General features: G+C 37.9%; 1 protein-coding gene across 23 annotated transcripts in view; it reads right to left on the bottom strand.

Moving 5' to 3' along the window:
- CCDC7 (coiled-coil domain containing 7) overlaps positions 1-23305 on the bottom strand; it is a 287188-nt gene that overhangs the window by 8140 nt on the left and 255743 nt on the right. For 5 of the 23 annotated variants that reach the window (XM_029236322.1, XM_029236328.1, XM_029236323.1 and 2 more), the window contains one exon: positions 17958-19048. In XM_029236322.1, the coding sequence (XP_029092155.1) occupies positions 18672-19048 (377 nt within the window). In that variant the 3' untranslated portion in view covers positions 17958-18671. Of the gene's footprint in view, positions 1-2028; positions 2064-9110; positions 9204-10000; positions 10031-10085; positions 10110-11239; positions 12761-14798; positions 14916-17956; positions 19049-23305 lie in introns of those variants that run through there. The other 18 variants (XM_029236341.1, XM_029236344.1, XM_029236343.1 and 15 more) reach the window with 10 other exon arrangements.

Here is a 23305-nt window from a genome sequence, read left to right as displayed (position 1 = left end):
AGCACGATTTACAATAGCCAAGACACAGAAGCAACCCATGTACCCATCAACAGATGAATGGATTAAGTAGACGTGGTGGGTATATATACAGTGGAATATTAGTCATAAAAAGAATACTACCGTCTCACTCCCTCTTGCGAGAACACCAGAATCACAACTAGTTGCTGGACAATCATTGACAGGAAGACACTGGAATTCACCAAAAAAGATACCCCACATCCAAAGACAAAGGAGAAGCCACAATGAGATGGTAGGAGGGGCCCAATCACAGTAAAATCAAATCCCATAACTGCTGGGTGGGTGACTCACAGACTGGAGAACATTTATACCACAGAAGTCCACCCACTGGAGTGAAGGTTCTGAGCCCCACGTCAGGCTTCCCAACCTGGGAGTCCAGAAACAGGAAGACGAATTCCTAGAGAATCAGACTTTGAAGCCTAGTGGGAATTGATTGCAGGACTTCGACAGGACTGGGGGAAACAGAGACTCCACTCTTGGAGGGCACACACAAAGCAAGTGTGCACATCGGGACCCAGGGGAAGGAGCAGTGACCCCAGGGGAGACTGAACCTGACCTACCTATTAGTGTTGGAGGGTGTCCTGCAGAGGCGGGGGCAGGGGGACTGTGGCTCACCGTGGGGAGAAGGACACTGGCAGCAGAAGTTCGGGGAAGTAGTCCTTGGCGTGAGCCCTCCCAGAGTCTGTCATTAGCCCCACCAAAGAGCCAAGGTAGGCTCGTGTCGGGTTGCCTCAGGCCAAACAACCAACAGGGAGGGAACCCAGCCCCACCCATCAACAGTCAAGTGACTGAGCTCTTTGAGCAACAGTCAGCTCTACCCACCACCAGTCCCTTCCATCAAGCCTCTTAGATAGACTCATCCACCAGAGGGCAGAGACCAGAAGCAAGAAGAACAACAATCCTGCAGCCTGTGGAAGAAAAACCACATTCACAGAAAGATAGACAAGATGAAAAGGCAGAGGGCTATGTACCAGATAAAGGAACAAGATGAAACCCGAGAAAAACAACTAAATGAAGTGGAGATAGGCAACCTTCCAGAAAAAGAATTCAGAATAACGATAGTGAAGATGATCCAGGACCTTGGAAAAACAATGGAGGCAAAGATCGAAAAGATAAAGAAATGTTTAACAAAGACCTCGAAGAATTAAAGAACAAATAGAGATGAACAATACAATAACTGAAATGAAAACTACACTAGAAGGAATCAATAGCAGAATATCTGAGGCAGAAGAACCGATAAGTGACCAGGAAGACAGAATGGTGGAATTCACTGCTATGGAAAAGAATAAAGAAAAAAGAATGAAAAGAAAGGAAGACAGCCTAAGAGACCTCTGGGACAACATTAAACGCAACAACATTCACATTATAGGGGTCCCAGAAGGAGAAGAGAGAGAGAAAGGACCAGAGAAAATATTTGAAGAGATTATAGTTGAAAACTTCCCTAACATGGGAAAGGAAATAGCCACCCAAGTCCAGGAAGTGCAGCGAGTCCCATACAGGATAAACCCAAGGAGAAACAGGTCGAGACACATAGCAATCAAATTGGCAAAAATTAAAGACAAAGAAAAATTATTGAAAGCAGCAAGAGAAAAACGACACATAACATACAAGGGAACCCCCATAAGGTTAACACTGATTTCTCAGCAGAAACTCTACAAGCCAGAAGGGAGTGGCATGATATACTTAAAGTGATGAAAGGGAAGAACCTACAACCAAGATTACTCTACCCGGCAAGGATCTCATTCAGATTTGATGGAGAAATCGAAATCTTTACAGACAAGCAAAGGCTAAGAGAATTCAGCACCACCAAACCAGCTCTACAACAAATACTAAATGAACTTCTCTAAGTGGGAAGCACAAGAGAAGAAAAGGATCTACAAAAGCAAACCCAAAACAATTAAGAAAATGGTCATAGGAACATACATATCGATAATTACCTTAAATGTGAATGGATTAAATGCTCCAACCAAAAGACACAGGCTTGCTGAATGGATACAAAAACAAGATCCATACATAATGCTGTCTTCAAGAGACCCCCTTCAGACCTAGGGACACATACAGACTGAAAGTGAGGGGATGGAGAAAGATATTCCATGTAAATAGAAATCAAAAGAAATCTAGAGTAGCTATACTCATACCAGATAAAATAGACGTTAAAATAAAGAATGTTACAAAAGACAAGGAAGGACACTATATAATGATCAAGGGATCAATCCAAGAAGAAGATATAACAATTATAAATACATATGCACCCAACATAGGAGAACCTCATTACATAAGGCAACTGCTAACAGCTGTAAAAGAGGAAATCAACAGTAACACAATAATAGTGGGGGACTTTAACACCTCACTTACACCAATGGACAGATCATCCAAAATGAAAATAAATAAGGAAACAGAAGCTTTAAATGACACAACAGACCAGATAGATTTAATTGATATTTATAGGACATTCCATCCCCAAACAGCAGATTACACTTTCTTCTCAAGTGTGCACAGTACATTCTCCAGGACAGATCACATCTTGGGTCACAAATCAAGCCTCAGTAAATTTAAGAAAATTGAAATCATATCAAGCATCTTTTCTGACCACAACGCTATGAGATTAGAAATGAATTACAGGGAAAAAAACATAAAAAACACAAACACATGGAGGCTAAACAATACGTTAGTAAATGACCAAGACATCACTGAAGAAATCAAAGAGGAAATCAAAAAATACCTAGAGACAAATGACAATGAAAACACGATGAGCCAAAACCTATGGGATGCAGCAAAAGCAGTTCTAAGAGGGAAGTTTATAGGTATACAAGCCTACCTCAAGAAACAAGAAAAATCGCGAGTAAACAATCTAACCTTACACCTGAAGGAACTAGAGATAGAAGAGCAAACAAAATCCAAAGGTAGCAGAAGGAAAGAAATCATAAAGATCAGAGCAGAAATAAATGAAATAGAAACAAAGAAAACAATAGCAAAGATCAATAAAACTAAAAGATGGTTCTTTGAGAAGATAAAGTTGATAAACCATTAGCCAGACTCATCAAGAAAAAGAGGGAGAGGACTCAAATCAATAAAATTAGAAATGAAAAAAGAGAAGTTACAACAGACACCGCAGAAATACAAAGCATCCTAAGAGACTACTACAAGCAACTCTATGCCAAAAAAATGGACAACCTGGAAGAAATGGACAAATTCTTAGAAAGGTATAACCTTCCAAGACTGAACCAGGAAGAAACAGAAAATATCAACAGACCAATCACGAGTAATGAAATTGAAACTATGATTAAAAATCTTCCAACAAAGAAAAGTCCAGGACCAGATGGCTTCACAGGTGAATTCTATCAAACATTTAGAGAAGAGCTAACACTCATCCTTCTCAAACTCTTCCAAAAAATTGCAGAGGAAGGAACACTCCCAAACTCATTCTATGAGGCCACCATCACCCTGATATGAAAACCAGACAAAAATACTACAAAAAAGGAAAATTACAGACCATTATCACTTATGAATATAGATACAAAAATCCTCAACAAAATACTAGCAAACAGAATCCAACAACATATGAAAAGGGTCATATACCATGATCAAGTCAGATTTATCCCAGGGATGCAAGGATTCCTCAATATATGCAAATCAATCAATGTGATACACCATATTAACAAGTTGAAGAATAAAAACCATATGATCATCTCAATAGATGCAGAAATAGCTTCTGACAAAATTCAACACCCATTTATGATAAAAACTCTCCAGAAACTGGGCATAGAGGGAACCTACCTCAACATAATAAAGGCCATATATGACAAACCCACAGCCAACATCGCCCTCAATGGTGAAAAACTGAAAGCATTTCAACTAAGATCAGGAATAAGACAAGGATATCCACTCTCACCACTATTATTCAACATAGTTTTGGACGTCCTAGCTATGGCAATCAGAGAAGAAAAAAGAAATAAAAAGAATACAAAATGGAAAAGAAGAAGTAAAACTGTCACTGTTTGCAGATGACATGATACTATACATAGAGAATCCTAAAAATGCCACCAGAAAACTACTAGAGCTAATCAATGAATTTGGTAGAATTGTAGGATACAAAATTAATGCACAGAAATCTCTTGCATTCCTATACACTAATGATGAAAAATAAGAAAGAAAAATTAAGGAAACACTCCCATTTACCATTGCAACAAAAAGAATAAAATACCTAGGAATAAACCTATCTAGGAAAACAAAAGACCTGTATAAAGAAAACTATAAGACACTGATGAAAGAAATTAAAGATGATACCGACAGATGGAGAGATATACCATGTTCTTGGATTGGAAGAATCAATATTGTGAAAATGACTATACTACCCCAAGCAATCTACATATTCAATGCAATCCCTATCAAATTACCAATGGCATGTTTTACAGAACTAGAACAAATCATCTCAAAATTTGTATGGAGACACAAAAGATCCCGAATAGCCAAAGTAGTCTTGAGGGAAAAAGACGGAGCTGGAGGAATCAGAGTCCCTGACTTCAGACTATACTACAAACCTACAGTAATGAAGGCAATATGGTACTGGCACAAAAACAGAACACAGATCAATGAAACAAGATAGAAAGCCCAGAGATAAACCCACACACCTATGGTCAATTAATCTATGACAAAGGAGGCAAAGATATACAATGGAGAAAAGACAGTCTCTTCAATAAGTGGTGCTGGGAAAACTGGACAGCTACATGTAAAAGAATGAAATTAGAACACTCCCTAACACCATACACAAAAATAAACTCAAAATGGATTCGAGACCTAAATATAAGACCAGACACTATAAAACTCTCAGAGGAAAACATAGGAAGAACACTCTTTGACATAAATCACAGCAAGATCTTTTTTGATCCACCTCCTAGAGTAATGGAAATAAAAACAAAAATAAACAAATGGGACCTAATGAAACTTCAAAGCTTTTGCACAGCAAAGGAAACCATAAACAAGATGAAAAGACAACCCTCAGAATGGGAGAAAATATTCGCAAATGAATCAACGGACAAAGGACAAAGGAAAAATATATAAACAGCTCATGCAGCTCAATATTAAAGAAACAAACAACCCAATCCAAAAATGGGCAGAAGACCGAAACAGACATTTCTCCGGAGAAGACATACAGATGGCCAAGAAGCACATGAAAAGCTGCTCAACATCACTAATTATTTTAGAGAAATGCAAATCAAAACTACAAGAGGTATCACCTCATACCAGTTAGAATGGGCATCATCAGAAAATCTACAAACAACAAATGCTGGAGAGGGTGTGGAGAAAAGGGAACCCTCTTGCACTGTTGGTGGGAATGTAAATTGATACAGCCTCTATGGAAACAGTATGGAGGTTCCTTAAAAAACTAAAAATAGAATTACCATATGATCCAGCAATCCCACTACTGGGCATATACCCAGAGAAAACCATAATTCAAAAAGACACATGCACCCCAATGTTCATTGTAGGACTATCTACAATAGCCAGGTCATGGAAGCAACCTAAATGCCCATCGACAGACAAATGGATAAGGAAGTTGTGGTACATATATACAATGGAATATTACTCAGCCATAAAAAGGAACGAAATTGAGTCATTTATTGAGACGTGGATGGATCTAGAGACTGTCATACAGAGTGAAGTAAGTCAGAAAGAGAAAAACAAATATCGTATATTAACGCATATATGTGGAATCTAGAAAAATGGTACAGATGAACCGGTTTGCAGGGCAGAAGTTGAGACACAGATGTAGAGAACAATTGTATGGACACCAAGGGGGGAAAACCATGGTGGGGTGGGGATGGTGGTGTGCTGAATTGGGAGATTGGGATTGACATGTATACACTGATGTGTATAAAACTGATGACTAATAAGAACCTGCAGTAAAAACAAACAAACAAACAAACAAAAAACCCAAATAACACTAAACTTTCTTTGGGTTATTGGTATGGAAATATGTTAATATAAATGTTTCAGACGTTACATGAAATTTCTAAAAATCTTATATGTTCTGGTATAATGTCATAATTCTAGTTATTACTTTAAAATGTGTATCTCAGAAATAACTAAATTTCCTTGTCAATTGCATTATTATGAACTGTCATCAAATCTTTAACCGTGGTCATTTTTAAGGCTTTTGTCATTACAGACAGTTCTGGGTGTGCTCTGATGCTTTTGCAAATATGTTCCTATAAAAGGGTTTCATCTTCAAGGAATTCATGGAAAAGACTCTGACAAGCACAGGTTTCTGGTAACTGACTATACTGCTGAACTGAATGAATAAGCATTTTCAGAACTCTAATGGAAAACTGATGAATTCATGAATGTTCTAACAAAAGATCAAGATAAAAAAAATTACATGGGACTGAGTGAACTGATAAGGATGATTATAATTTTTGTGACTTTCTGTTTGAGTTAAAAAAAAAAAAGAAAATCCCAGAGGCACTCAGAGGCAAAAATATACGAATCAATTTTCACAGCAAAGTAAAGGAGCTATTACAGTGGAGGATTACTGGACTGAATGTCAATATTATGACATAGTATGAGTGTGTTTCGTGTTTAGTTATTGCAATCATTGTTGCTTTTGTTGTGGTCATCCATTTACAATGCTTGGTGTCAGTTTATTTATCTCTTGTAAAAATAAAATACAGTGTGTGTGAAAAAAGAAAAGAATACTACCATTTGCAGCAACATGGAGGGACTTAGAGAATATTATGCTTAGTGAAATAAATCAGGGTAAAAATGATATATATCACTTATATGTGGCATCTGAAAATAATACAAATAAATATACATTTACAAAACAGACTCACAGATATAGAAAACAAACTTGTGGTTATCAAAGGGGAGAGAGAAGTGGGGGAGGGACAAATTAGGGGTATGGGATGAACAGTTACTAACTACTTTATATAAAATAGATAAGCAGCAGGACAGACTATATAGCACAGATAATTTTTATTATCTTGTATTAACCTATAGTGCAATATAATCTGCAAAGATGCTGAATGACTATGCTGCACACCTGAAACTAACACAATATTGCAAATCAACTATACTTCAATAAAAGAAATGGAAATGTCTTTCAACAGAGGAATGGTTAAATAAGTTATAGCATATTCATATGATAAAATATGCAGCAACTTAAAGGTGTGAGAAATAAAAGTCTATATCAAGTTACTGGGATCAAAAAATTTCACAATTTGTATGGAAACACAACAGACCCCAAAGAGCCAAAGCAAACTTGAGAAAGAAAAACGGAGCTGGAGGAAATCAGGCTCCCTGACTTCAGACTATACTACAACGCTACAGTAATCAAGACAGTATGGTACTGGCAAAAAAACAGAAATATAGATCAATGGAACAGGATAGAAAGCCCAGAGATAAACCCATGTACATGTGGTCACCTTATCGTTGATAAAGGAAGCAAGAGTATACAATGAGAAAAGACAGCCTCTTCAATTAGTGGTGCTGGGAAAACTGGACAGCTACATGTAAAGGAATGAAATTAGAACACTTCCTAATACCATACAAAAAAATAAACTCAAAATGGATTAAAGACCTAAATGTAAGGCCAGACACGATAAAACTCTTAGAGGAAAACATAGGCAGAACACTCTATGACATACATCACAGCAAGATGACCCACCTCCTAGAGAAATGGAAATAAAAACGAAAAGAAACAAATGGGACCTAATGAAACTTAAAAGCTTTTGCACGGCAAAGGAAACCATAAACAAGACCAAAAGACAACCCTCAGAATGGGAGAAAATATTTGCAAATGAAGCAACTGACAAAGGATTAATCTCCAAAATTTACAAGCAGCTCATGCAGGTCAATATCAAAAAAACAAACAACCCAATGTAAAAATGGGCAGAAGACTTAAATAGACATTTCCCCAAAAAAGATATACAGATGGCCAACAAACACATGAAAGGATGCTCAACATCACTAGTCATTAGAGAAATGCAAATCAAAACTACAATGAGGTAACCTCACACTGATCAGAATGGCTATCATCAAAAAATCTACAAACAATAAATGCTGAAGAGGGTGTGGAGAAAAGAGAACCCTCTTGCACTGTTGGTGGGAATGTAAATTGATACAGCCACTATGGAGAACAGTATGGAGGTTCCTTAAAAAACTAAAAATAGAACTACCATATGACCCAGTAATCCCACTACTGGGCACATACCCTGAGAAAACCATAATTCAAAAAGGGTCATGTACCACAATGTTCATTGCAGCACTATTTATAATAGCCAGGACATGGAAGCAACCTAAGTGTCCATAGGCAGATGAATGGATAAAGAAGATGTGGCACATATATACTATGGAATATTATTCAGCCATAAAAAGAAACAAAATTGAGTTATTTGCAGTGAGGTGGATGGACCTAGAGTCTGTCATACAGAATGAAGTAAGTCAGAAAGTGAAAAACAAATACCGTATGCTAACACATATATATGGAAACTAAAAAAAAAAGTTCTGATGAACTTAGGGGCAGGACAGGAATAAAGATGCAGACGTAGAGAAAGGACTTGAGGACATGGGGAGGTGGAAGGGTAAGCTGGACCAAAGTGAGAGAGTAGCACTGACATATATACGCTACCAAATGTAAAACAGATAGCTAGTGGGAAGCAGCTGCATCACACAGCGAGATCAGCTTGGTGCTTTGTGACCACCACAAAGGGTGGGATGGGAGGGTGGGAGGGAGACAGAAGAGAGAGGGGATATGGGGATATAGGTATGCATATAGCTGATTCACTTTGTTATACAGCAGAAACTAACACAACATTGTAAAGCAATTATACTCCAATAAAGATGTGAAGAAAAAATTTACTTGGATCAGAGGTGAGGACAATCAATGCATATGATCCTCTTATTGTACAGAACATATATGTTCTCTCTGTGTGTATATGAAAAAATGTTTGGAAAAATATACTTGGCTTTGCTCCTAATAGGCTGTCGGGAGGAGAGGGCCCGTAGGTTTGAGGTGATTGGTAAATGGAGTCATTGGAAACATAGTATAAGGTTTTATTTCATATATCTTTGTATAGCATGGATTATTTTACCTTTATAGATAGGTTTTCTAGCTGTAGCGATCTCAGCAGGCAGAGTATCAAGTTCACCTTTCTTTTTGTTTAAGGTCAAATTTTTTCGATGCCCTAAAAAATAATAGTGTCACTAAATTATTCTAGAAATAACCTCATTTAAACTTTTAAAAAGTTAAAATAAATCTCATTAATCCACTTCTAAAGTACAGCTTCTGTATTTATTTTTTAATGATTTAGATAAAGCAGCTTTACTAACACAAATATTTTCTCTTTGGTTTTTCCTTGCCGGGTATTTGATATTTATAAACAATAAGTGTGCAAATCAAGAAAACGAAATAACTAAAAAACTATATAAAATGTTAGAGAAAGAGCTTTTTAAATAGTATGTCAATAAAAAAATACTTAAGCAATCAAATCAATAAATTCTCAAGTAAAGTTTTTATCTCTACATATCTTTATCTTAAATAAAGCATATCTTTATTTAACAAAAAAAGAAGTTTGTATTCCTACAGTGAAAAATCTAGTGCTAGAATGGAGCGAGAAATGCTATAGAAATGCTATTTTAAAGATACATATTTTGAGCACTGTTAAAAATAAAAGTATGTAATAATGAAAACAGGTTCAGTATGCTCACTTAGAGAAAAATACATTAAAATAAAATGCAGAATGTGCAATATTTAGACGGTAGTTTCTCAAAGTTAGTAGATAAAATTACATTAATGTGTTTAATTTCCACAACATGTATCTTGCAGAGAAATAAAGCATGATTATATAACACCACTGGAGCAATGGATAAGAAATAGGGTCTGTAAATTAGTTCTTAAATATTAGTGGATTAGATGGTTGGGAGATGATAATGAAAGGAAAGGAAGAAAATGAACATAATGTTTATTTTCCTTCATACTTACCCTCATGTTGACTCTTTCTATTGACCTTGACTGGGATTGGACAAAAGAGGTATATATAAATATAAGGAAGAGGATTATAAGATGGGTTTATCTCAGTCATCTGCAGGATCTATAATAGTGTGTAAGAAAGGAATGTTGAGAAAAAACTCGAGTTCCAATTTAGTGGTGGTGGGGAAGGAAGAGCCATGCCAGAGACACCACTCATCCACTAAGCATGCATGTATGTTAGATGAGCTTAATTCAGAATTTACTTTCACTTATGTTTTGCTAAATTGGTTATATGACTAAGGCTAGTACAATCTGGTAACTTCCATATAATTAAATCTTTATTCATTGAAAACATCACATTGTACACTAAAAATATTACAAATTACCTGAATGTTCTTTATTCAGTGAAGGAAAGTGGAAGGTTTTATAAACACTTGACCCAGCCCTAGATGCTCTATGAAGTACTTTTGGACGTTCAGTCACATGGGGTGAAAAGTACTCATAAGGTTCTTCCAGAAATATTTAGAAGATAAGTTAGCTGTAAGATGGGTCACACTTATAACTTTTTATTTTTAATACTCACACATTAAGTTAGTTGCCAATAAAAATAAAATTAAATAAATTAAAATAATGAACATTAAGTTTTTGAGATCATTAATTTAATTAAAATAATAAAGATGTATATTTAGAAGACTAGTTTGGAGATCAGAACTAAGTAAAAGAAGCAAATCACAAAAGAACTCATAAGATTTCATTTCTATGAAATGTCCAGTATAGGCAAATTTTATAGAGACAGAAATTAGATTAGTGGTTGCCTAGGGCTGGGGGAGTATGAGGACTAGAGGAGAGAAGGCAGGGGGATTCTGTTTTCAAAGTGCTGAAAGCAAAAATTCACAACCAAGAATTTTATACCCAGAGAAACTATCATTCAAAAATAAAGATGAAACAAAGATATTCCTAAATTAAAAAAAAAAATTAAGAGATATTGATCTTATACTACCAGCCATGTCTTAAAAGAAATGCTAAAGGGAAAACCTCAGGCTGAAACAAAATGACACCCAGATGGTAACTCAAACCCACATGAAGAAATAAAAAAGCACCTTAAAGGTAATTACATAGGTAAATATAAATGACAATATACATTTTTCTCTTTTCTTCAGTTAACTGACTAAAAAAGACTACTGCATAAAAATGTATTGCTGGACATATAAAATAAAACTCAATTTTATTTCTATATAAGAGCACTGAATAATCCAAAAACGATATTAGGGAAACAATTTTATTTGCAAAAGCATCAGAAATAATAAAATAGTAATAAATTTAACAGAGAGGCACAGCTTTTACCACAAGTTACAAGACATTGCTCAGGGAAATTAAAGAAATCTAAATAAAGATATACATTCACTGGAATGAATAGTATTCCATTGTGTGTGTATATGTATACATATATATGAATATTGCATATTTTATAGATTAATAATATTATATATAATTATTAACACATACAAAATAAAAGAGCTATTTTGAATTCTTTATTGGGTAAATTGCAGACCTCCATGTCTTTGGGGTTGGTTTCTGGAAGATTATTGTGATCCTTTGGTAGTATCATGTTGCCTTGATTTTTCGTGTTGCTTGGGGTTTTGTGTGCTGTCTTCACAGTTGAAGTAGCAGTCACTTCCTTCAGTCGTTACTACTGCCTTCAGGGAAGAAATACCTTCCATCAGCACTGTTACAGACTCTGAGGCTTTCTCAGACCTTGAGTGGATACAACTACTCACACTTCTTGCTCCCTCTTGTGGCAGAATTCTTAAGCTTGTATATCTTTGGATTCTGCAATGCATCAGCCCCAATGCTGACTGCCACCCTTTTGTTTCCCTAAAGTGGTGCTACAGCTCAAGTTTCTGGTTTCTCTCTGGTCCACAGACTCCGGCCTGCTTTCTCCAAGTGCTCCCTAGATGTCCAACAAAGCTTGCTCTGCCGCCACCCTCAGGAGCATCCACAGGGAGCTGGCTGCAGTGTGAGGGAAAGTGGGTGAGGCATGCCTGTTGCTTGGGGTGCCACAGGCTAGCCGGGCGGATCCGCAGGTGAGGCTTTCCCAGAAGTTCATGGGTGGGCTTTCTGATGGAGTTCACAGCAGGAACCGAATCCCTTTAATGCTCCCCCAAAATGTTATGTGCCTCTCTCCTGAACTCTTCTCACCCCAAATTTAGTACTCTGGATGCTGCAGGAGAGAAATGAGTCTCTTTGGCAGTGTCCTGGACAGCTGAGGAAGCCTGGTGTTCATTCACCTGCTCTTCCTCCCACCCCACCTCTCACCCCCCTCAGAGGATGGCCTTGCTTGGCCCTAGCTGTGTCACCTTGGGGAAGGCGGGCAAAGTCAAACTGTTCCTCTTATCCACTCTACTGTGTCCAAATTCTTATTTTTCACTCCACTGGAGTGCTGGAACTTCTCCTCTAGAAACCCAGACTTCCATAAATGCTCTCTTGTCTGTGATGACTGCCCAAGTCGAGGTTATCCAGATGCTTCTGGACCATGGCCAAGAGGGGCTGGAACCAGTTCATAAGCTACTGAAGAGCCCACAGTCAGGATGGAGGTCTATCTTCCTATTATTTGATGCACAGGTGGATGAAACTCTGGATCCTTTGGCGTATGATGCTGGATCCCAAACTCTCACAAAGCCACTTTTGTTCATGGATGGATGTCAAATTTTTGTTGTTGAGAAGAGGAGAGTTTAGGAGGGGTATCTTATGCCATCATGATGATGATGTCACCTGTCATAAATTTGCAGTGAAGTCAGTTCTATATGTCCTAGTCTGCATTCCCTCCTGGGATCTCCCAACATCCTGGTTTTTGAATGCATAGTTTTACTGAGAAAATTATAATTAACATATAATCAAATGATGGAAAAGATGACCTAAATTTATGGATCATTGACTGCTATATGCCTCTGCTTTTTTTTCCCACCTTTTTGTAGGGGAGTGCCTACCGTGGAATCTATCCTTGTCTGTGCTACTATATTTTGTGTGTGTGTGTGTGTGTGTGTGTGTGTGTGTGTGTTTTGTGGTAAGTCATATCATAGGAACTGTCTCTGAAAATGATTACAGATCACAAGACTGTGGTCTTTGGCACTGATGCCAAATTTTAATGAGAGTCTGTGTAGCTCTTGGAAGAGCACGTGTGTTTTGCATGCAGGGGGTAGGGATCATGGATATTTGCAAACAGAGGGAGCACTGGTGCACTGGATTCGATAACAGCCTCATCATGTCCTTGACTACCTGTATTCATGTCCTCCCACACAACTCTGATCTTAGTATATGACTTTAGTGAATGCAAGAAAAGCAAACAAATGCAAGCAGAGATGTCAAAATTGCTTGTTCATTAAGGTTTGCCCCACATGCTGTGCTAAGAACCTGAGGTTACAATGTAAAGACCCCTAAGCCAACCAGCTGGAAGATGAGAGACATGTAGCCAGGTCACCTCCTGTGACACCTGAAAAGCTTATTTTCTCTTATCTCCCAAACCACTCTTCTACATTCTGCTTTGTGGTACTGGATCCGGGATTCTAAGAACTACATTTTTGCTTTGCCAGGTAGCTCCAAGTTAGGCTGTGCAAATAGGGCAAGCTAGATGTAGATTGCAAGTTTGGAAAAGAAACAAGGGATTTGTTTCTCCCACTTGGTTACCAATGGGCTTCCTGAGAGTTCATGTCCCTTTTCAGTCCTGGTGAACATCATGCCAGCAATGTTTCTTTTTCCCAGGAGCAGAAGTTCTTTCCATGACACAAATGGTTTGCATTCTTTCCAACATATGCAGAACAAGTTTTATTAAATTCTCACCACCCGAGACACTAGCAGTGCCTCCTCTTCAGAAGTACATCTGAGACTCTTCCTGAAAAATCAGCCAAGTAACATCCTCTACACTCAGAGGTCTCCTTTAGCCCTAATGGTGGAAACTTCTCCTGAAACTGCTTTCTCCATGTTACCTTAGAATTCTTTTTACACTTTCAGCTACTTGGCTAACAATTTTATACTTAGTTAACTAGTTTTTTATTCTTGCTCTCTTTTCAAACAGTTAGTGTGGTCTCTATCTCCTGATAAACCCCAACTATATACCTGTATTGTCCCAAATAACAGTGAGCCAACTGCTAGACAAGTGACCACAAGCTGACAAAAGATGTGTAAGTTAGCCCAGCTCACAGCAGTCTACATTGCTAACTCCCAAATCATGAACTGTATGAATAGTTATGCTTTAAGCTAAATAGTTTTTGGGTAATTATTTAGTAAAATAACACTAACAAATGTGGAAAAAATTTTAAAAAGATTGAGATATGATTTAATAACTCTAAGATGGGCATAAATGAAAAAAAACCCCATCAATCTGTATGGCTGACGGTTATGTAGAGAAAAGTATATTTTTCCCAAATTGCTGGTAAAAATGTTAACACCCTTTTAGGAAAACAGTCTCACAGTATCTTTTAATATTAAAAATTAATATACACTTTAACACTACCAATCCTGCGACACTACCCCAAAGAGATAAAAACATCAAATGTAAGAATATATATTCATGGACACATTTAGTAGTGAAAAAACTTAAAAAGTCAATGACCTTTAATAGAAGAATGATCAAATAAATAATTCTGCTAGTAAAAAGGATAAATTAAAGTTGTTTCATTTTCAGGCTTGCAAGGATTTATCTAAGATGTTTCTGAATAAAAAGATGCAAAAAAGAGTAAAATGAAAAACCATACCACAAGAACCATTCTAAGTAATTATATAGTATTTTATATCTTTATATATAATTTTTTACCTTCATCATCAAAGGGTGATAAATTAATCACTTTTGTTTTATATTTACTTGGTGCAATGTGCCTGGTGTAGAAATCTTGATATGAGAATGCATTTTTGTTTTTAAATAAACTCATACCTAAAATAAAGTTTAAAAACAAAAATTATATGAAGTCTGAATATTTACACACTACTCCTCAAACTACATGTATTAGTCTTTACGCATTTGTAATGTTTCCTTCCCACAGTTTGGCCACTCATCTATTACTGTTACTCCAGTTTCTATAAACTATTTCATCCTTTTTTCTTCCTTCTCTTTATTCTGTGTTCCTTGGGTAGCGTCTTTTTCCCCCCAACTTCACTGAGGTATACTTAGTATACAAAAATTGTGTATATTTATACATTTTGATGAATTTGAAAATATGCATACACCTGTGATGCCATCACGATAATCAAGGTAATAAAAATATCCATCGCCTCTAAAAGACTACTCGTCTCCTTGCTTTTTTATGTGTATGTGGTAAGAACACTTAGCATGAAGCACTCCCTCTAACAATCTTTACATGCACAAGACTGTATAGTTAACTATAGACATAATGTTGTTCAGAAGGTCTCTAGAACTCACTCATGTAGTATAAATGTGACTTTACACCCATTTAACTACTACCCATTTCCCCCTACCCCCAGCCCCTGGAAACTACGATTTTATTCTCTGTTTCTGTGAGTTTGACTATTTTACATCTCTTATAAGTGAAATTATGCATTATTTGTCCTTCTGTGACTGGTTTATTTCATTTAGCATTAATACCTTTCAGGTTCATCCTTGTTGTTGTGTATGGAAGGACATCTTTATCTTTTAAGACTGAATAATATTCTATGTCTACACTACATTTTCATTTTTCCTCAGATTTACTGAGACATAATTAACATAAAACATTGCATAAGTTTAAGGTGTACAATGTGATTATTTGATACATGAAAGGATTACCACAATAGAATTAGTTGAAACCTCCATCACCACACATAATTACCTTTTTAAATTTTGTAGTAAGAACACTGAAGATGTACTCTCCTAGCAACTTTTAACTATTGTCATCACACTGTATATTAGATCCCAGGACTTATTCTTCTTCTCCATAGAAGTTTGTACCCTTTAACCAACATCTCCTCATATCCTCCACCCCACAGCCCCTGGTAACCACTATTCTACTCTCTGTTTCTGAGTTCAGCTTTTTTAGATTCCACATATGAATGATATCATACAAATGCTTTCTGTCTCACTTATTTCACTTATATAATGACCTCAAGTTCCACACTGTCCCAAATGGCAGGATTTCCTTTTTTTATATAGCTGAATGACATTCGATTATCTGTTTTTATCTCTTCATCTGTCTTCAGACACTTAGGTTGTTTCTAAGACTTGGCTATTGTGAATAATGCTGCAGGGAATATGGGAGTGCAGATATCTCTTCTTAAATAGTGACTTGACTTCTTCAGATATGTACTCAGAAGTGAAATTGCTGGATCATACGATAGTTCTATTTTTATTTTTTGGAGGAACATCTATACTGTTTTCCATAGTGGCTGTATCAACTTAAAATCTCAGCAACACTGCACAAAGGTTCCCTCTTCCCCACATCCTCACCAACTTTTATCTTTTTGATAATAGTAATTTTAACAGGTGTGAGATGATATCTCACTGTGGCTTTGATTTGCATTTTCTTGATTAGTGATGTTGAGCACCTTTTCATGTGTCCATTAGCCATTCATATATCTTCTTTGGGAAAATGTCTGTTCAGGCCTCTTCCCATTTATAGTCGCATTGTTTGTTTGTTCTAATATTGAGATGTATGAGTCCTTATATACTTTGGATATTAACCCCTTATCAGATAGATGGTTTGCAAATCTTTTCTCCCATTCCTTAGGTTGCCTTGTGATTTTCAATGGTTCCTTTTGCTGTGTTGTCCAAGCTGTTGACTTTTGGTTTTGTTGCTTGTGCTTTTTAGTGCAATGTCTGAAATGTCATTGCCAAGACCAATGTCAAGGAGCTTTTTCACTATGTTTTACTGTAGGAGTATTGAGGTTTTAGAGCTCACATTTAAATATTTAATCCATTTTGAGTGAAACATTGTAAACAATATAAGATACAGGTCCAATTTCATTCTTGCATATGGATATCCAATTTTCCAAAACCATTTATTAAAGAGACTATCTTTTCCCCATTTGTAAGATATTCTCTGTAGAAGACATGATATTTTTTTCTTATTGAAGTTGATTTACAATGTTGTGTTAATTTCTGCTGTACAGCAAAGTGATTCAGTTATATATATGTATATATTTTTTATATTCCTTTCCAATATGGTTTATCACAGGATATTGAATACAGTTTCCCTGTGATTTACAGTAGGACCTTATTGTTTATCCATTCTATATATAATAGTTTGCATCTGCTAATCCCAAATTCCCAATCCATCCCTCCCCAATCCCCTCCCCCTAGGCAACCACAAGTCTGTTCTCTATGTCTGTGAGTCTGTTTCTGTTTCATAGATAGGTTCATTTGTGTCACATTTTAGATTCCACATATAAGTGGTATCACGTAGTATTTGTCTTTCTCTTTCTGACTTACTTCACTTAGCATGATAATCTCTAAGTCCATCCATGTTGCTGCAAATGGCATTATTTCATTCTTTTTTATGGCTGAGTAGTATTGCATTTTATATATGTACCACATCTTCTTTATCCATTCATCTGTTGATGTACATTTAGTTTGTTTCCATGTCTTGGCTATTGTGAATAGTGCTGCTATGAACGTAGGGGTGCATGTATCTTTTTGAATTACAGTTTTGTCCAAATATATGCCCAGGAGTGGGATTGCTGGATCATATGCTAACTCTATTTTTAGTTTTCTTGAGGAAACTCCATACTGTTTTTCATAGTGGTGGCACCAATTTACATTCCCACCAATGGTGTAGGAGGGTCCCCTTTTCTCCACATCCTCTTCAGCATTTGTCATTTATGGACTTTTTAATGATGGCCATTCTGAATGGTGTGAAGTGATACCTCATGGTAGTTTTGATTTGCATTACTCTAATAATTAGTGATGTTGAGCATCTTTTCATATGCCTGTTGGCCATCTTTATGTTTTCTTTGGAGAAATGTCTATTTAGGTCTTCTGCCCATTTTCTGATGGAGTTGCTTGTTTTTTTGATATTGAGATATATGAGCTGTTTGTATACTTTGGAAATTAAGCCCTTGTCAGTCGCATCATTTGGCAAGGCTCTTTTTTTATGGTCTTGACTCAAGCAATACGAGCCCCAGATTTCATGGCTGAATGGTGACACTGGCTTTGCTCTGCTGAAGATCAGCTTTGCCTGCTGTACTCTCTGCTCAAGTGTTGCTTGGATACAAATCCTCCAAGTGTTCTGGCCAGGCTTTCTGGCCAGGAAGGGCCAGGAGCTACACTCAGGAGTGAGGCAAAATTGAGCTCCCCTGCCTGGGCAGAATGGGAGGGCCACCTGCAAGCCGGCCCCCTGGTCTTCCTGATCAGGCTTTCTGGTCAAGAGGGGCCAGGAGCTTTGTCTAACAGTTGGTGGGGGCTATTAATTAGCTCCCTGCCTGTGCCAAGCAGGGAAACTGACTTCAATCCCTCCAAGGCTCTTTGAAGTCTTGACTCAAGCTGAACTGCTCCCCAAGTTCCCTGGTTAAATGGTGCCACTGGACTTGCTCTATGGACAATCAGCTTCGCCTGCCATACTCTTCACTCAGGAAGTGCTCCATAGTTTCCAGGTGTTCTGACTCATCTGTCTGGTAAGGTGGGGCAAGGAGCTACTCAGCAGTATATCAAGCTAGGACTCAGCTCCCCTGCTTGGAGGGGGTAGACAGGGCTCCAGAGCTGTCAAGGCTCTTCATTTGAGGAACCAAACCATACAGACCTGCATCTCAGTGTGTCACCTGGTGAGACTGTGCCACCCTCTTGTTTCTCCAGGAGAGCAAAGCTGCTGGTCAGGACTACTGCTTGGGTACTGTGGGTAAGAACTTGGTCTGCCAAGATCCCAGTGCTGGTTGTTGCAAGCCCCTCCCCCTTCTCTGTCACAATCAGATTCCCAGTAGTCAAGCCCAGCAGATCACCCCGAAATCCCTGTGGTAAGAAGTGAGGGCTCTCAAGAAGTGACCCACAATGCTGGTAGAGCTGGAAATCCACGCTGGGCTCTTCTTTCAAACTGGAGGAACTGAGGGCTGAGGGGAGACTTCTTGGTGTGGTGCTGCACCAGCCTGGGGGAAGGGCAATATGGTCAGTGTGTAGCCGCTCCTCTTATCCGTCTAATGTGGTGTGTTTTGGTCTCTGTTGTGCAGGGGGTGTGCTACAGCCTCACTCGTCCATGTTCTAGGATTTTTTCAGTGGTGTCTGGTCCATGAACAGTTTTTAGTAATTCTTCTTGTGAGGAGGAGTGACATCAGGAATGACCTATGTTACCATCTTGGTGCCATCACTCCTCACCTTTTATGTTTCTGATGTCATAATTTACCTTTCGTTTATATTGTGTATCCACTACCATAGCTGTAGTTATTTTTAATGTTTTTGTCCTTTCACCTTTATGACAGAGTTAACACGCCACCGTGTTACAGCATCAGAATGTTTGAAATTTGACTATATACTTACTTTACTAGGGTGCTGTATATTTTCATATCACCAATTAGTGTGCTTTCATCTCAGCTTGAAAACCTCCTTTCAATATTTCTTATAAAGCAGTTCTAACAGTGATGAATTCACCCAGCTCTCCTTTGTTTGTGAGCCTTATCTCACCTTCATTTCTACAGGACAGCTTTGTCTGGTAAAGTATTCTTTTTAGGCAGTTTTCTTTTTCTTTCAACACTTTGAATATATCATCCTACTCTCTCCTGGCCTGCAGTGTTTTTGCAGAAAAAGCTTCTAATAGCTTGATAAGGATTCACTTGTGTGAGAGAAATATTTTCCTCTTGCTACTTTAAAAATTCTATCTTTGGTTTTGATTTTAGTTTTATTATAATATTTCATGGTAGATATTGTTGTGAATTGAAATTTGGGGGTGATTTATTAGCTTCATGACCTTGGACATTCAAATCTCTCCCTAGATTTGGGAAGTTCTCAGCCATTACTTTTTTTTTTCTTTTTTTTTTTTTTTAAACATCTTTATTGGGGTATAATTGCTTTACAATGGTGTGTTAGTTTCTGCTTTATAACAAAGTGAATCAGTTATACATATACATATGTTCCCATATGTCTTCCCTCTTGTGTCTCCCTCCCTCCCACTCTCCCTATCCCACCCCTCCAGGCTGTCACAAAGCACCGAGCTAATATCCCTGTGCCTTGCGGCTGCTTCCCCCTAGCTATCTACCTTACTACGTTTGTTAGTGTGTATATGTCCATGACTCTCTCTCGCCCTGTCAAAGCTCACCCCTCCCCCTCCCCATATCCTCAAGTCCGTTCTCCAGTAGGTCTGCGTCTTTATTCCTGTCTTACCCCTAGGTTCTTCATGACATTTTTTTTCCCCTTAAATTCCATATATATGTGTTAGCATATGGTATTTGTCTTTTTCTTTCTGACTTACTTCACTCTGTATGACAGACTCTAGGTCTATCCATCTCATTACAAATAGCTCAATTTCATTTCTTTTTAAGGCTGAGTAATATTCCATTGTATATATGTGCCACATTTTCTTTATCCATTCATCAGATGATGGGCGCTTAGGTTGTTTCCATCTCCGGGCTATTGTAAATAGAGCTGCAATGAACATTTTGGTACATGACTCTTTTTGAATTTTGGTTTTCTCAGGGTATATGCCCAGTAGTGGGATTGCTGGGTCATATGGTAATTCTATTTGTATCAGCCATTACTTCTTTAGATAAGTGTTCTGCCGCCTTCTCCTTATCTTCTCCTTCTGGGACTCCAATCATTTATACATTATTTAGCTTATTGTCGTATAGTTCACAGTTTTACTTCATTCTTTAAAAAATTTTTTTCTTTACTCTTCTTTGTATAATTCCAAAGGTACTGCCTTCTTCTTCACACATTCTCTCTTCTGCTTGATCCATTATGATGTTAATATTCTCTATTGCAGGGCTTCCCTGGTGGCGCAGTGGTTGAGAGTCCGCCTGCCGATGCAGGGGACACGGGTTCGTGCCCCGGTCCGGGAAGATCCCACATGCCACGGAGCGGCTGGGCCCGTGAGCCACGGCCGCTGAGCCTGCGCGTCCGGAGCCTGTGCTCCGCAACGGGAGAGGCCACAACAGTGAGAGGCCCGTGTACCGCAAAAAAAAAAAAAAAAATTCTCTATTGCATTTTTCATTTCATTCACTGTATTCTTCAGCCCCAGAATTTGATTCGATTTTAATGATTTCTACTCTCTGCTAAACTTCTCATTTTATTTATGCATTGTTTTCCTGCTTTTGTTGACCTGTCTTTCTGTGTTTTCCTGTAGCTCCCTAAGCTTCCCTAAAACAGCTATTTTGAATTCTTTATCAGTTAGATTGCAAACCTCCTTTTCTCCGGGGTTATTGGAAAATTATTGTATCTCGTTCATGGCATCATCATGTTTCCTTGATTTTTCATGTTCCTTGATGTTTGTACTGCTGTCATTGCATTTGAAGAAGCAGTCACCTCCTCCTTGCTTTACTGACGGCTTTTCAGAAATACATCCTTTCTATCAGCCCTGCTGAGGATTCTGAGGCTTTCTTAGACCTTTCCTATGAGTACATCTGCTCTACACTTCTTGCTATCTTTTGTGGCAGAATTCTTAAGCTTGTATGCCTTCTTCCTATCCTGTAGTGCCAGACTGGTTGCTGCCAGCTTCCATTTGGCCTTCCCTCTGGCAGTGCCGTATGTTCCATTTTGTGGTTTCTCCAAGGCCTTCAGATTTGGGCCTGCTTTCTGTGGGTGCTCACTAGCTGTCTGTGAAAGCTCATTTTTGCTGCCTTCGGGAACACACACAGGGAGCCAATCACAGGGTGAGGGTTTGTGGGTGAGGTGCATGGAGTGTTGGAAATGGGCCAGTTTTAGCGGGTTCACAGCTGAGGTGCTCTCAGTAGCTGATGTGTGGGACTCCCAGTGGAGTCCTTGACGTGGTTAGCAGTAACCACATCTCTTTCATATATTCTATTCTGAGCCCTGGCTGCTGTTCTCTCAGCCACTCACCACTCCTAGTCATGCAGCTCATGACATAGTTCTCTGGATGGGACAAGAGAGAAATGGGTCTCTTGACAGTGTCCTATACAGCTAGAGAAGCTGGGCAGTCACTCATGTTCTCACTTTCCCCCATGGGATAAATCATGGGAGGAGAAGGGCTCTTTTGGCACCGAGGTTTGCTGTCCTGGGGGAGGAGTGATGCAGGTAAACTGTTCTTCTTACCCTCTTCAATGCCTCCAATCTTGGATTTTTGTTTTTTATTCCAACAGTGTGCTGAAACTTTTCTGCTTTAACTCCTGGACTTCCACAAAGGCTCTCTTGTCTGTGGGTGATTGTCAAGTTGATTTTCTTTGGGTGGAAGATGGTAGAAAACTCCTGTTCTACCTTGTTGATGTAACCACTGTAAAATTCCTTCTCTCTTGCCAAATATTCTAGAGGGAATTTCACTCATTGTCTTTAGTTCCCTGATTTGTCCAATTCTTTCAAAGTCATTTAGAGAGCTTTTTTCCTTCTGGTTGAGAAAGATTCTTTCGTAAAGAAAGATTCTTCTTTTATAGCATTTTGATGGAGTAACATTTTTAGTATTTGCAAATGCACATGTATAAGAGCTCTTCCTACTCTTCATGGGTAAATTAATTAGCAGCAAAGACCTCACTTTTTTTTTTTTTTTAAACGGATACGGAGGGTGGCACACATGGCTTTTCTCTGATGGACAGTTTCCATTCTTAGCATCTTCCTTAATTTCGACCTGTATCCCAACCCTGTTTTACTTTGAAGCAGAATATTCACTTCTTTATTTGATCTGTACACTATATTTAGAAGGATGCATTTATAAGAATAGTTTTGGAGATCAGAGCTCTATGCATGAAACACTGGCTTCCCCTCACCCCATTCAGTCAATGTTCATAAGATTTATTTTTCATATATCCTACTTATTATAAAAGTAATATGTGCTATTGTAGAACACTCCCATTTAAACAAAGATTATAAACCTCATCTTATTTTATCAGTGGCTAGAGATTAAACTGAAGCCACAGCCTGAGAGGCTGTTACTGAGAAAATAAAATATTGTTGACACAATTTACTCCAGAAGCCATGACTCTAAGCTAGCCATTCATATTTGTCAAATAAGAGTACACTCTGCGGAGGATATTCAAATTACTAAAAATAAAAGCCTTAAGGCATGTTAGGGTAATGGGGCCATACTGTCATGTTTATGTTTATTCTTGATTTTATTTTCATGAAAGCATCAAGCCTAGATTGTTTGTATGAAAATATTTTGGTACAGCTTGGTATTCCAATTTAAATGTAATTTTGAATCCAGTAGTATAGGACACTAGCTATCCCAAATGACCTCTCTAATTCCA

This window comes from Monodon monoceros, unplaced genomic scaffold (genome assembly GCF_005190385.1).
Source record: "Monodon monoceros isolate NGI ecotype Baffin Bay Population unplaced genomic scaffold, NGI_Narwhal_1 Super_Scaffold_21, whole genome shotgun sequence".
NCBI lineage: Eukaryota > Metazoa > Chordata > Mammalia > Artiodactyla > Monodontidae > Monodon > Monodon monoceros.
This window is presented reverse-complemented; position numbering and strand designations above follow the sequence as displayed.